Consider the following 11,938-nt stretch of genomic DNA (forward strand, 5'->3'; position numbering starts at 1 on the left):
TGCCTGCGTCGACTCGCCGGTCAAGAACGCGAGAGAGTCAGGCGGAGAGGGGGGAGAAGCATTCCAGGAAACATGAAAGGAGGAACGCGAGTCAACAGAGGGGGGAAAGGTCCAAGAAAAGGAGGCATTTGCGGGAGAAACGCACGAAGGAAAAGAGGAGGAGAAACGGATCCCTCTCTTTATGACAGGGGGAGGGAAGCACTTGAGAGGTCAATGTGCCCAGTGAGCGTAGCGACTACGGGAGGCGTTTGCGAGCACAACGCGTCGTTCTCTCCTCTCTGGCCATGCCTAATTGTTTCTACGCAAACTCGCGACTCAGGCTCAGGCCGCGTTCTGTGATGTTCGAGTCTTTTGCATGTCTAACCGTTTTTCTTCGACGTAGCCGAAGTCACAGCCTTCTCACACTCTCTGTTTTTCTCTCTCTCGTGGCGATTCTTCTCAAACGCTGCAAGATCTCTCACTCAAACAGACGCATTTCGTTACGGAGAAGGTATCAGTTCCGAGCCTGCTTCTCCTCTTGAAAGAAACAGGAACGACACTCGCCCTCTACACGTTAGCTATTCATCTTCCTAGCTGCTTTCGATAAAGACGCATGCGCCCACAAGGGATGCCAGTGTGCTATCGGCAAGACAGGCGAGCCGCTTGTGCAGCAGCGTCTCTTCGATCTGGAAAACTCGCAACATATTCTATGCTTATAAATGCATACTTCTCCAGATTCATTCTCTCTGTTTTGCCATCTCCCTGCTTACCTTCCGTCACTCTAAACATCTGTACACGGACACTTGCAATTACCTGTATACATATCCAGGTGCATATATATATATATATATATATAAATAGATATACAGATATATATATATATATATAGATATATGTATATATAGATGTAGGGAGATATGGATGTGCGTCAGTTGAAGGGACACAATGTGGAGTTTCGGTGTTCCTCTGGGTCGAGAAAACGAACTTCGAAACCTGTGTTTATGCGAAGAGGCGAAGGAAAGTCTGTGAGACAAGGAAAGAAGCCCGGGGGGCGGCACCGGAGACAGACGGCCAATGGCCTCTCCAAAGGTGCATTGAAAGCAGAAAATAAAACGAGGAAAAACAAGGAGAGAAAAAAGCAGAGGTAATAAAGGAAAGAGGAGACAGGACAAGATACGCTTGAACGCCAAGGCAGGCCGCCGGCGTTAGTGAGAAAAGACAAGGAGAAGCAAGGCGAGTGCTGCACAGAGGCGCAGCAACAGAAAGCGGAGAAGACAAGTGACAACGAAATCAAACAAAGAAGGAAGCGAACTCGGAAGGGAGCTCGAGAGAACAGAACCTGGTCCAGCGAGAAAACTGCAAGCATCCACATGCCCTTGGGTGTCTGTGTCTCTTCGCACCCCACAGGAAAGGACCCTCCGCGCCTTTTTTTCTGCACATTCTTTCTTGGCTTCGCGAGCCACTCATGGCCGGCGCCCTCCTTCGCCTGATATGGAAGAGACGCTCCCTGACTACCATGGAGCACACGGCGCGCTCGCACTCCGGTTCGGAACTCGAGTTTCGAAAAGAGGCACCGCGAAGTCCTGGACTGTCCTCGATCCGAAGTCTCAACCTTCGAGGAAAATCCTCAACATCAACAGCTCGAGCGCCGCGGTTCTGAGCAGATCTTCCTTATCCCCTGGAGTCCAGCGGAAAAGCGAACTGGAGACTTGGTCTCCGTGAGAGGCCGCAGCACTCGAAGTCATGCACTGCTTGCTGAATAAGCGCCGCAAGTTGCGGAGTTTCAACGAGAGGCTGGAGCGAGACTGCCGGCAACCGAAAAATGTTCCTTAGTCCTATCCAGCCGGCCGAGCTCAGCCTAGCCTGCCGCTGCCTGTTTTCGCTTCCAGAGCTTGGCAGCCTGAAGAATCTTCAGGTTCTGAAAAAAGAAACGAAGACTCGGAAACGAAACAAGACTGCGAGTTGACACCTCGACGCCATATAGGCGAGACACGGTTCCGCGTAAATGCAGGGACAGAGACGCAGGACGCATGCTATCGACGCGAAAAAGAGAAACAACAGAACATATATATATATATATATAAATATATATATATATATATATATATACATATATAAATATATATATATATATAAATATATATATATACATATATATATATATATACACACAGGAATATGCAGACGGATATGCCTCCTTGATGCGCTTTGGGAACTGACATCTCCACTTGCATGGTCTACACATGCACCTCTTTTGGACACGCATACCTATCCAAATAAATAAATAAATAAATATATATATATATATAAACATAAATATATATAAATATAAATATATATATATATATGTATATAAACATGTATATATATATATATATGCAAGCACATGATATGTGCATGTTGCGTAGGTTTTTAGAACGTACAGCTGCACTTCCAGGGTCATCAGGGAAGACGTAGGCAGTCGTTTCGACAGTGGATTCTGCGCCGGATTCTTTGTCTCGTTCGACGCGAATTTTCTTGACTTTCTTGGGGAGCATGTTGAAAACGCGCCCGATGGATTGTGCATCTCCACTCTCGCGCTCCATGGACAGCCAGTGCTGCGACAGAGAAAGGCAAGTTGCAGGTGCAGGAAGACAGGTTTCAGTTGGCCTCGCCACTTTGTTCTTTCGAGACCCGTTCCTCCTCGAGCTCAAGCAAGGGCATGGAAGTGAACCGTCCAGTTCTTCGGACTCGCGTCTCTCACACAGTCCACTGGAACAACACCGACGTGGAGGATCTCGGCGACGCCTCAGCGCCCACTCAGGAAAAGAAGGAAAGAGAACAGGAAGGAAGGGAGAAAAGGGGGCAACAGCGACCTCCGTAGTTCAGGCACTATAGACCGACCCTCAAAAAAACGCAGAAAGAGATCTGCCTTCTTGTCGTCGCATACAGGACGACTGCGAGCGAGAGTGGAGACGGTATGCAAGCAGAGGAGAAGACAGGAGGGCCATGCGGCGAAAACAGAGAGGAATCCACCCGGAGACGAATCAAATGGGAACAAAGCAATGCCGGCAGACAGCAAAAGAATGCAACATTTGAACAGGACTCTGTTTTCTGCCCGTCGCTGCCAAATGGTGGTGCCCCACCCCCCGCAGGTGATCCTCCCCATCGAACTGCCTTCCCGCGCGTCTCGCGTTTTCCAGGGCCAGCGACCAACAAAAGAAACTGGAAAACGTAGAAGGACGAACCTCTACGAGGCCTGGAGCCTCGTCTACGTCTTGACCTCTCTCTCTCTACCGGCATCTCCGCTTCGCATGTTCCCCCCGTTTGCTCTTTCTGTCTCTCGCACTCGGGACCTTCAGTCCTCTTCGCGTCCTCTTCCCCTTCACCGCTGCATCTGTAGGCGTCTTCGCAGCTCGCGGAAAAGGTGAAGAAACAGCAAGGAGAGACGCGTTGGGTACCATTTGAGGAGGCGAAGAAGCGTTTTTTTTTTGGAAAGCCTTTGGGAGTTCTTACCTCGAGCAGAGACGCGCGTTCCTCATCCCAGCTGTTCTCCTTGCACACCTCGATGCCTCGCTCGATGACCTGGAAGCCACAGATGGAAATAAAAAACATCACCGTGCAGGGAAGCCACACCCAGGAGCTTAGATTGGTTTGGAGGGTTTCTGCCGCACTAGGCGATTTGTGGGAACGAGAGAACGCGCAGACGGAAGCCAAGTTCAAGGGCAACGCTCCGGGTGTCGGTACACCTGTGTGGAACCACGGAACAGATCGACGATCTTTCGGAGAGACAGAACTCCGTTTTCGACAGCACGAAGACAGGCTGAGCACTCTTGAGCGAGAAAGACGAGAAAAAGGAACTCCAGGAGCATCCAGGTCAGTGAACAGCGAGGAGACCCGGACGCGGAGGAGCGGCGGCGGAAAGCGACAGAGAAGGTACTGAGGATCCCCGACAGGCAACAGAAAAACGGCGCGCGAGACGCATGCGAATGAAGGTCGGCAGAAATGAGAAAAGAACCGCAGACGCAAAGTCGCGAGCGGCGCGACGCGAGAGAAGGAAAGAGAAGGGAAAGGTTTGAGCGAGAGCGTCGTGGAAAGTCCGAAAACGCAGGAAACGGAAGGTTAGTCATCAGAAGGCACAGCGAGAGGGGACTTGAACAGAACCAAGAGAGGCAAGCAGAAGTTAAGCAGAGAGACAAAAGAAGGGGAAGGTGGACCGCAGGAACGGAACGGTTACCTTCCGGGCATTGGGGAGACTTTCGACGATTCGCCACTCAAAATCTGCAAAGCTCTTAAACACCTTGACATGTTGAGTTTTCTCCAGAAGTCTTTCGTAGAGACTCCGTGCTCGGTCCACGGCGCCCCAGCCGACCTCCATGTCGATGTACGCTTTCCAGAGCTGAGAAACAGGCGAGACACGCAACAGTGGTAACGACATTTGAACGTTGACGAGTCGCGTCGCGCAGTGGCGCAGCTGCTGAACCCAGAGACGCCTGCTTAAAGGCAAGCACTCGTTCGCTGAGGAACGCGAAGAATCACCGGGCGTCCATCGAGAAAAGGAGACCGAGCGGAGGGAGGAAGTCGCAGACACTCGCAGTCGATCGAGGTCCAGCTCGCCAGAGAGAGGCGGAGGAGGTTAGAACGCGCAAGGGTGAATGAAGAAGACTTTCCCAGCTACTGCGTTGACCTTCTATAGGCCTATGCGTGGTCGGCAGAGACTTCTGAAAGAAGCTCGGAGGTCTCTGCGGGCGACAGAGTCATTTGAACAGGCAATGAGACGAAGACAGGAGGAAGCCGGGAGAGCGAAAGCGGTCGGAAACGAGAAGGGAGCCAGCGGACAGCGAGGCGCAGAACGCAGAGCCGTTGAAAACGAAAAGGAGGGACAGGAAAATCAGAGAGACAGAGAACTCCCTGCGAAGTCGTCAACAACTCAAAGCGGTGAAAGCACGCAAACGCACCAATTCGGGTGTATCCATTTCCTCCATGCCAATCGCGAGTTCACAGAGCGCTCGGGCGCGCGCCTGCTCCTCCGCCAGAACTTCCAAGTCGATCATGGCGATCCACGCCTGAGAAAAGAAGAAAACGACCACAGAAAGAAGCGATACATCCATGCAAGAAACTCCCGGCGGCGCCTGTCTCAGACAGAGTGTTGAAGGCTCATGTCTCCAGGCGACACAACACAGAGGAGACTCGAAAACGCATCACCCTGTCCAGAGTGGCTCATGAAACGCAACCCCCGGCTCGCCGTACTCGCGGGTTGAAGGGATGCAACTCAATGAACTTCGCGTAGATCTTCCGACACCGATCGATGCATCCAAGGCGAAGCTCCAACTGCGCGTACGCCACGAAGATCTTCGGCTTGCCGCACTCCGCGATCGCGCGCCCGAATATAAGACGAGCCTTGTCGAGGTCCCGCTGCCGAACCTGAGTAGCGGAGGAAGAAGAGGAAGTCCGTGCAGCGCGGAAGGGAGAGACAGGGCAGGCCGCGGAGCAGGCCAGTCGGAGAAAACTCGAGCCTCACGTTTAGCGAGGAAGAAAGGGAAGGGCAGGAAAAAAGAGTGGAGGAGAGGGCAGCAAGAAGGGCAGAGAGGAGCGACGAGATGACAGAGCGAAGCAAAGAAGGGAAGGACCATTGAGAAGAAGAATAGCACTAAGACTCGACGGGAGAAGTAAGGAAAGGAGGAGCAGAAGAGCGAAACAGTGAACGTTAACGAGAATGGAAGAGAAATGAGTTGACGAACGATTCAGAGGAAGAAATGAAGCGAGAAGAATGATAGGAAGCTGGGCAAACAGCGATAATGGAAGAGAGAAAAAGTGATCATCAAAGTAGCAGGAAAAGGCAGAGGATCCGCAGACGATGAGACATGAGTCTCTGGAAAGCAGACCGACAGGACGGCTATTGGAAGTGAATCGAACGGAACGCCAAGCGGTTCTCTCGATGCTCGCACAAAAGAAGACGCGACGAAGATGCCTTGCACAGGAATAAAACGAATGCACTTCGCCGACACCCTAATGTGTGACCGGCCGCTGTCCAGCGGACTGCGAGAGAAGTTCGTTTTTCTCGCTTCCCAGCTCACCTCGAAACTCGCGTAGAGCGACCAGATCTTCGCAAACGAAAACTTCTTGTGGGGAATCACTTCCAGCATCTTCACGTAGACCTGCCGGCACCTCTCCACGTCTTTCGCTTGCAACTCTTCGAAGAGCGCGTAGGAAATCCAGATGTAGACGTACCTGCAGGAAACGCCGAGAACCACCCGGAAAGCGCCAGAAACCAGATTTCCTTCTCCTCAACACCGAGACATGCACAGGGACAAGCCAGTGTGTGTCCTGCCTCCAATCTCACCCCAGGGAAAGTGAAACAAACGACGGAAAAAGAAACGCCAAGCACGCGCGCGCATACTTGCAGGGGCCCACACGCACATACACGAAAAACTTCACCCATATCCACATATATCAATATATATATATATATCAATATATATATATATATATGTATATCAATACATATCAATATATATCAATATATATCAATATATATCAATATATATATATATATATATATATATGCATGCGTGAGTATGTGAGAAGATCTATATAGCTATGTAAATATTTACGAAGCGACTGGCAACGAAGAAAGTCTTCACGATGAACCGACGTGGATTTCTCATCGACAGCAGTGACGTTCTGAACGATGCCTTTTCTGCTCGTCTTCCTCGTCCCTGTTGTGTTGTATGTCGCAGCTCACCGCTTCCAAAACCTCTTCTCCAGCACAGGGGGGACGTTCGCGAGCGCGCGTTCGTAGACATTTCGGATCTTGTCGATGTCGCCGCGGCTCTCCTCCAGGCGGATGTAGTCGATCCAGCAGTCGTAGTTCAACGGATGTCCATGCAGTTCTTCTTCGTACACAAACACCCGCTTCGATAAAACTGTGTCTTCTATCCCCTCTCTGCCGCGCACAGAAGAAGACACGAAACGTTAAAGTTCAGTCCCGAGGAAAGCCTCCAGTTCCACAACTGCACACTCTCCAGAAAGAGAGAGGCAACGATCCACATGTACATGCATGCATCTAAAAAAGTAGAGATATATATTTATGTATATACATATATATATGTATAGATACAGATATATATAGATATATCGATATATATATATATATATATATATATATGGACGTACAGAGATGAAGATGGAGCGATACAGGTAGAGAGATACAGAGGGGCAGGTGGACATCCTTTCAAAGATGTGAATGCCTCCGTATGCAAAGAAAAAAGAGGAAAGAAGGTCTCCAGAGCGCTGCTGCGATTGAGTGCGTGTCTCAGCTCTCCGCAGGTGTCTTTGTCCCTCTCTGTTAGAGTTAACGTTCCTCATGGAAACTTCGAACTTCGCAAGGTGAAAGTGATCCGAACAGAGCCGCTGCCCCTCCATGGGCGCGAGGCCGCGAGGCCGGGAGCTGCGATGCTTCGATCCTGCGCAAGTCGAAGGGATCGAGTTCGCTTTTATGTTTCGCTTCGACGACCGGCAACTTCTGGTCTGTTTTTCCTCGACTTGTCGGGAGAGAAGGAAGAAGCGAAAACGAGGACGAGGGAGAAAAACGAGGAGACGAAACGGAGACAGGCTACACGAGGGAGGAGCAGACAAGAAAGGTAAGAAGGTAGACGCGACAAAGAGGGGAAACACACATCGACGGAGAGACAAGAGAAAACGAGGTGCTCCGTCCTTCGCGGCTTACTTGTCACCGAACTGTTTCTGAAAAGTGACGTATTTTTCGTAGAGGAGATCGGACTCGCCCTTGGGCAGCTGCTCGAGGGCCTGCTGGTAAATGACTTTTGCTCTGCACGCGCACAAGCGATCGGAACGTCGAGTATTCCACACCCGCGAATGGTCACGAGGCATCGCGGGGAGACACACTCCCTTGCGGGAGAACCACAGAGAACGTGAGAACGGTCGTCGAACCAAGACGCAAGGATCCCAGACAGAGAAAGACAGACTTCGAAGGCGCAAAAGCAAGCGCAAGGATCTTTGAAGGGTGAGGTGCCGACAGCGCGGAGCGGCGCGCGACTTGCAGCAGCGATAGACGAAGTCGCGCAGATCATCCCGCGCCGAGGCTTCTCCCCGCACAAACTCCAGGACCATTCTGCGTTGACGGAGGACTGCGAGGTCCCCAGACACAGACACAGAGAGACCGATGCGTCGGAGCCCTGCCTTGAATGGAGACGAAACAGGACTGAGAGAGAGACAAGGTCGGCCGACAGGCACGGAGCAGAAACGGAGGCCTTGCACACGAGTGGCTCACGCAGGAAGGGAACCGTCGGCAGGAAAAGATACCTTTTCTGAGGACACCCACCTCTCGGTCTCGCGTTGCCGCTCCTCGAACTGAGCAAATTTGAGAAAGAAATGCTCGTCTAACATGTCCTCCGGCAAAAGCTCGATCTGCGGGTGCACAGACACTGTCCAGTGAAACGTCAGAGGTTCCGAACTCTGAGCTCGGGCCGCCCTGCGGCACTAAACGAGAGATGACGAAAGAGACACAGGCGCACAGGCAAGACCGCTGACCGGATGCATTCCCGGGTGGATGAGACGCACGCAGGACAGCCGAAGACATGCAAAACTGCACAGACAACAAGCCGGACAACTCGGAAAGAAGGAAAGGGAAACACAGGAAAAGAGAAAGAGAATGCAGAGAGCAAAAAATGCAAAGGGAGGGAGATCAAGCTGCAGAGAAATCAAGAGCAACCCAGGAGGAAAAACGAGAAAGATCTTCGACCTCCCGACGACGGTGCTTCTTCCCTCCAGATATCTGTAAAGTGAAAGAAACATGCGACGGATGATGCAACGACATGTTTCACCTTCGAAAAAGCGAAACACAGAAACGAAACAGCAGACGCCTCACCGCCTTTTCAAAGCCAGCGCGAGCTCGGGGGATCTGTCTGTGCCTTTCCTCGAATTTGCAGAACCTCAGGAAAGACTCTTGCGACGGACGGTTGCTCAAATACCTGCACAAACGGCGCAGGTAGACGCAGATGCATGCACTCGAGAAACATCCAAACGAAAAAACAGAGACCCGCAGCTTCTAAGCTTCGCAGCCTTTTGTGTTGGCTTCCTGCTTGCGTACAAAACGAAGCACGGCAACACATACACGCACATATATATATATATATATATATATATTTACATACATACATTCGTATGTATCTATCTGTATTTACATTCCCAACTCGCTCTCTGCGCACACAACTATCCATATGCATAGAAATATGTATTTGTATATGTATTTATACGTGTGCCTATGTATGTATCGGTAGTGAGACGTCCCGTGACGTAAGCGAAAGAGGGGGACAGAGAAGTCCGCCTTTTTCTGCGGTGCATACGCGAACGGGTGGGAAGACCAAAGGCGCATTTCCGCTCGCGTGGTGGACTGGTCATTCTCATCTGAGAAAGGAATCATCCCCCACAGAGACGCCACTGAAAAACGAACAGCGAACTCTGGTTCTCAGTTTCTTTGCCTGCTAAATAGAGGAAATCTCACCTTTCGAAAACTTTCCGCGCGCGGTCTAATTCCTTGCAACGCTCCTCGAAGTGGATGTACAGCATCCAGCCTTTGTCGCTCGGATTCCACTCCATCCACCGCTCAAATACATTCCGTGCACCTGCCAAAGCGCGTCGACCAGGCGAACACAATCGCAGTTGACGCCATAAATCACTCTAATAAACAATACCCACAGGTCCACAAACATAAAATATGCACAGATCTCCTAGTCTATATACATATACGTATAAAGATGTATAAATATATATATATATATATGTATATATATGTATATATATATATATATGTATATATGTATATGAGAGAGATCGTTAGAAGTGGACATAAGAAGCGTTTGGCGTTCTGTGAAAATACAGCCCTGTGGGCTGGAGCAGCATGTCGAGCGCCCTCTGTCCTTTGTTTCTCGGACTGCGAAAGATCAAGTGCCACAGGGTGTTCCACCTCGGAAAAAGCGACTCTTCCCCGCTCGAACAATTTCGGTTGGGAGAGGAGAGTGGAGGCCGATGAATTTACAGTTTCGAGAACTGCGTCAAATGTGGACGCGCGCGTTTCGCACTTGCGACGAAGGATGGCGTGGACCTGCCGGCAAGAAACTGGACATTCTGATCGCCCGCTCCGTGAAGAGTCAGGCGGCAGCTGGGCGATGCATCGCGCCAGAAGCTGCGCCAGTTTCCGACGGAGGTTCTTCATGGAACCAGATGTCCAATTCTTCTTCTCTGGAACCGGAACGGTCCCCGACGCTCTGGGCGTCCAGCCGAAGTCCCCACGGCTGTTCAGTTCCCCTCCGCTTCCTTCCCCGACTTCTTCCCTCGGTGTACCTGCGTAGTTGCCGAGGAGCTCCTCCATGTGTGCGTATTTGAACCAAAACTGCTCCTGTCGAGGGAGGAGGAGACATACGCGGTCGTACAGGTTTCGGCAGCTGTTGATGAACTTGTTTTTCGATTCCATCTCGATGTACTTCAGCCAGAGCGTAGTGTTCTGGAAGTCCACGTTCAGGGCGCGTTCGAATACGCTGCGCGCTCTGCATGCATGCGAGAACAGCAACTGCTCCTTCTGTGAAACGTTCAAAAACTGTCTTTCTCTAGGAGACGCCATTTCAGTCTCGAAGTCACGTCAGCAACATGGGACTGGCATTCCGCGCGAAGCCTCGCTCGCTTCAACAGAAGCCAACGGGTGACCGGCGTCGAATCTCCCCAACAGAGAGAGCGACGAAACCGGCTCCCCGTTCATGCCTTTCCTTCCACCTCCTCTCTCTCGTTCGCCTCCTTCTCTCTCTCGTGCGCCTCCTTCTCTTCCTCGAGGACTCCTGCCATCTGCTCTCTGCTTCCCTTGCCCACTGCTTGTCCGTCTCTGCCCTCTGGACGTTCACCGCTCGGTTCTGTTCCCCTTTCGGAGAAACAGAGAAACCAGCGAGGAAGGCGGAGAAAGCAGCGAGAAAGGCAGAGAAACCAGCGGGGACGGCAGAGGAAGAAGACAGGAAGGCAGAGAAAGCAGCGAGGAAGGCGGAGAAAGCAGCGAGAAAGGCAGAAGAAGAAGAGAGGAAGGCAGAGAAAGAAGAGAGGAAGGCAGAGGAAGCAGCGACGAAGGCAGAGAAACCAGCGAGGAAGGCAGAGAAAGCAAGGAGGAAGGCAGAGGAAGAAGAGAGGAAGGCAGAGAAACCAGCGAGGAAGGCAGAGAAAGCAAGGAGGAAGGCAGAGGAAGAAGAGAGGAAGGCAGAGAAACCAGCGAGGAAGGCAGAGAAAGCAAGGAGGAAGGCAGAGGAAGAAGAGAGGAAGGAGAGAAGGAATTGACAAAAGAGGTGGAATTCGGACTCACCTCCTGAATTCTTTCTGAGCAGCTTCCCACTCGGCGTATTTGATCCACGTTCCGATGTGATGTCTCTGTCGACGCAGCGTGTCTTCGAACTCTTTGCGCTTCCGGACGCGGTACTGCTGAAGCTCCTCTTCGTCGACGATTCTTTGCTGAGGCCGAATTTGACTCAAGTCGTCCAGCTGTCTGTCCACCGCCTCGCGGAGCAGCTGCTCGGCAGTGATTTGCACAGGCGCCGGCATTTTATTTTTTACTTCCATCATTTTGCGACTGCGGTGCAGAGGATAGTTCCCCCCCGCCGACTCCGGTCCCTGCTGGCGGAGCGCGCCCGCCGGGATGTTGCTGGCCATCTTGCGCGGAAGAGCGAGGAGAAGACGAAAAAAAAGACAAATTGAGACTACAGTGACAAGGCGAACCTGATGAACGACGTGGACGCGTTGGCGGACAGACGGGAGGGTCAGAGATGGCGAGGGACGAGGAAGAGAGCGACAGGGAGACGCAGCAAAGACGCAAACAGCGGTCAGCGGGAGAAGGGGGGTGGGGGGCAGAAGCGGTGAGACGCTTGACTTGTGTGCTCCTGGAGAGAAAAGAAAGTTTACGCTACAAAAAGCAACGCGGACGGGG

At 51.6% G+C, this 11,938-nt stretch overlaps 1 protein-coding gene across 1 annotated transcript; it reads right to left on the minus strand.

Annotated features, from left to right (window-relative positions):
• Positions 1 to 1,796: 1,796 nt before the first annotated feature.
• TGME49_269200 lies at positions 1,797 to 11,664 on the minus strand (the record flags this gene model as incomplete). Its single annotated transcript, XM_018781534.1, has 14 exons — positions 1,797 to 1,897; positions 2,403 to 2,576; positions 3,475 to 3,543; positions 4,196 to 4,357; positions 4,917 to 5,024; positions 5,209 to 5,382; positions 6,036 to 6,189; positions 6,704 to 6,904; positions 7,688 to 7,789; positions 8,303 to 8,388; positions 8,849 to 8,951; positions 9,485 to 9,605; positions 10,324 to 10,526; positions 11,321 to 11,664. The coding sequence occupies 14 exons, from the start codon at positions 11,662 to 11,664 to the stop codon at positions 1,838 to 1,840; spliced, it is 2,061 nt and encodes a 686-aa protein (XP_018636570.1). The 3' UTR covers positions 1,797 to 1,837.
• Positions 11,665 to 11,938: the final 274 nt, after the last annotated feature.

Source organism: Toxoplasma gondii, chromosome VIII (assembly GCF_000006565.2).
Source record: "Toxoplasma gondii ME49 chromosome VIII, whole genome shotgun sequence".
NCBI classification, from domain to species: Eukaryota; Apicomplexa; class Conoidasida; order Eucoccidiorida; family Sarcocystidae; genus Toxoplasma; species Toxoplasma gondii.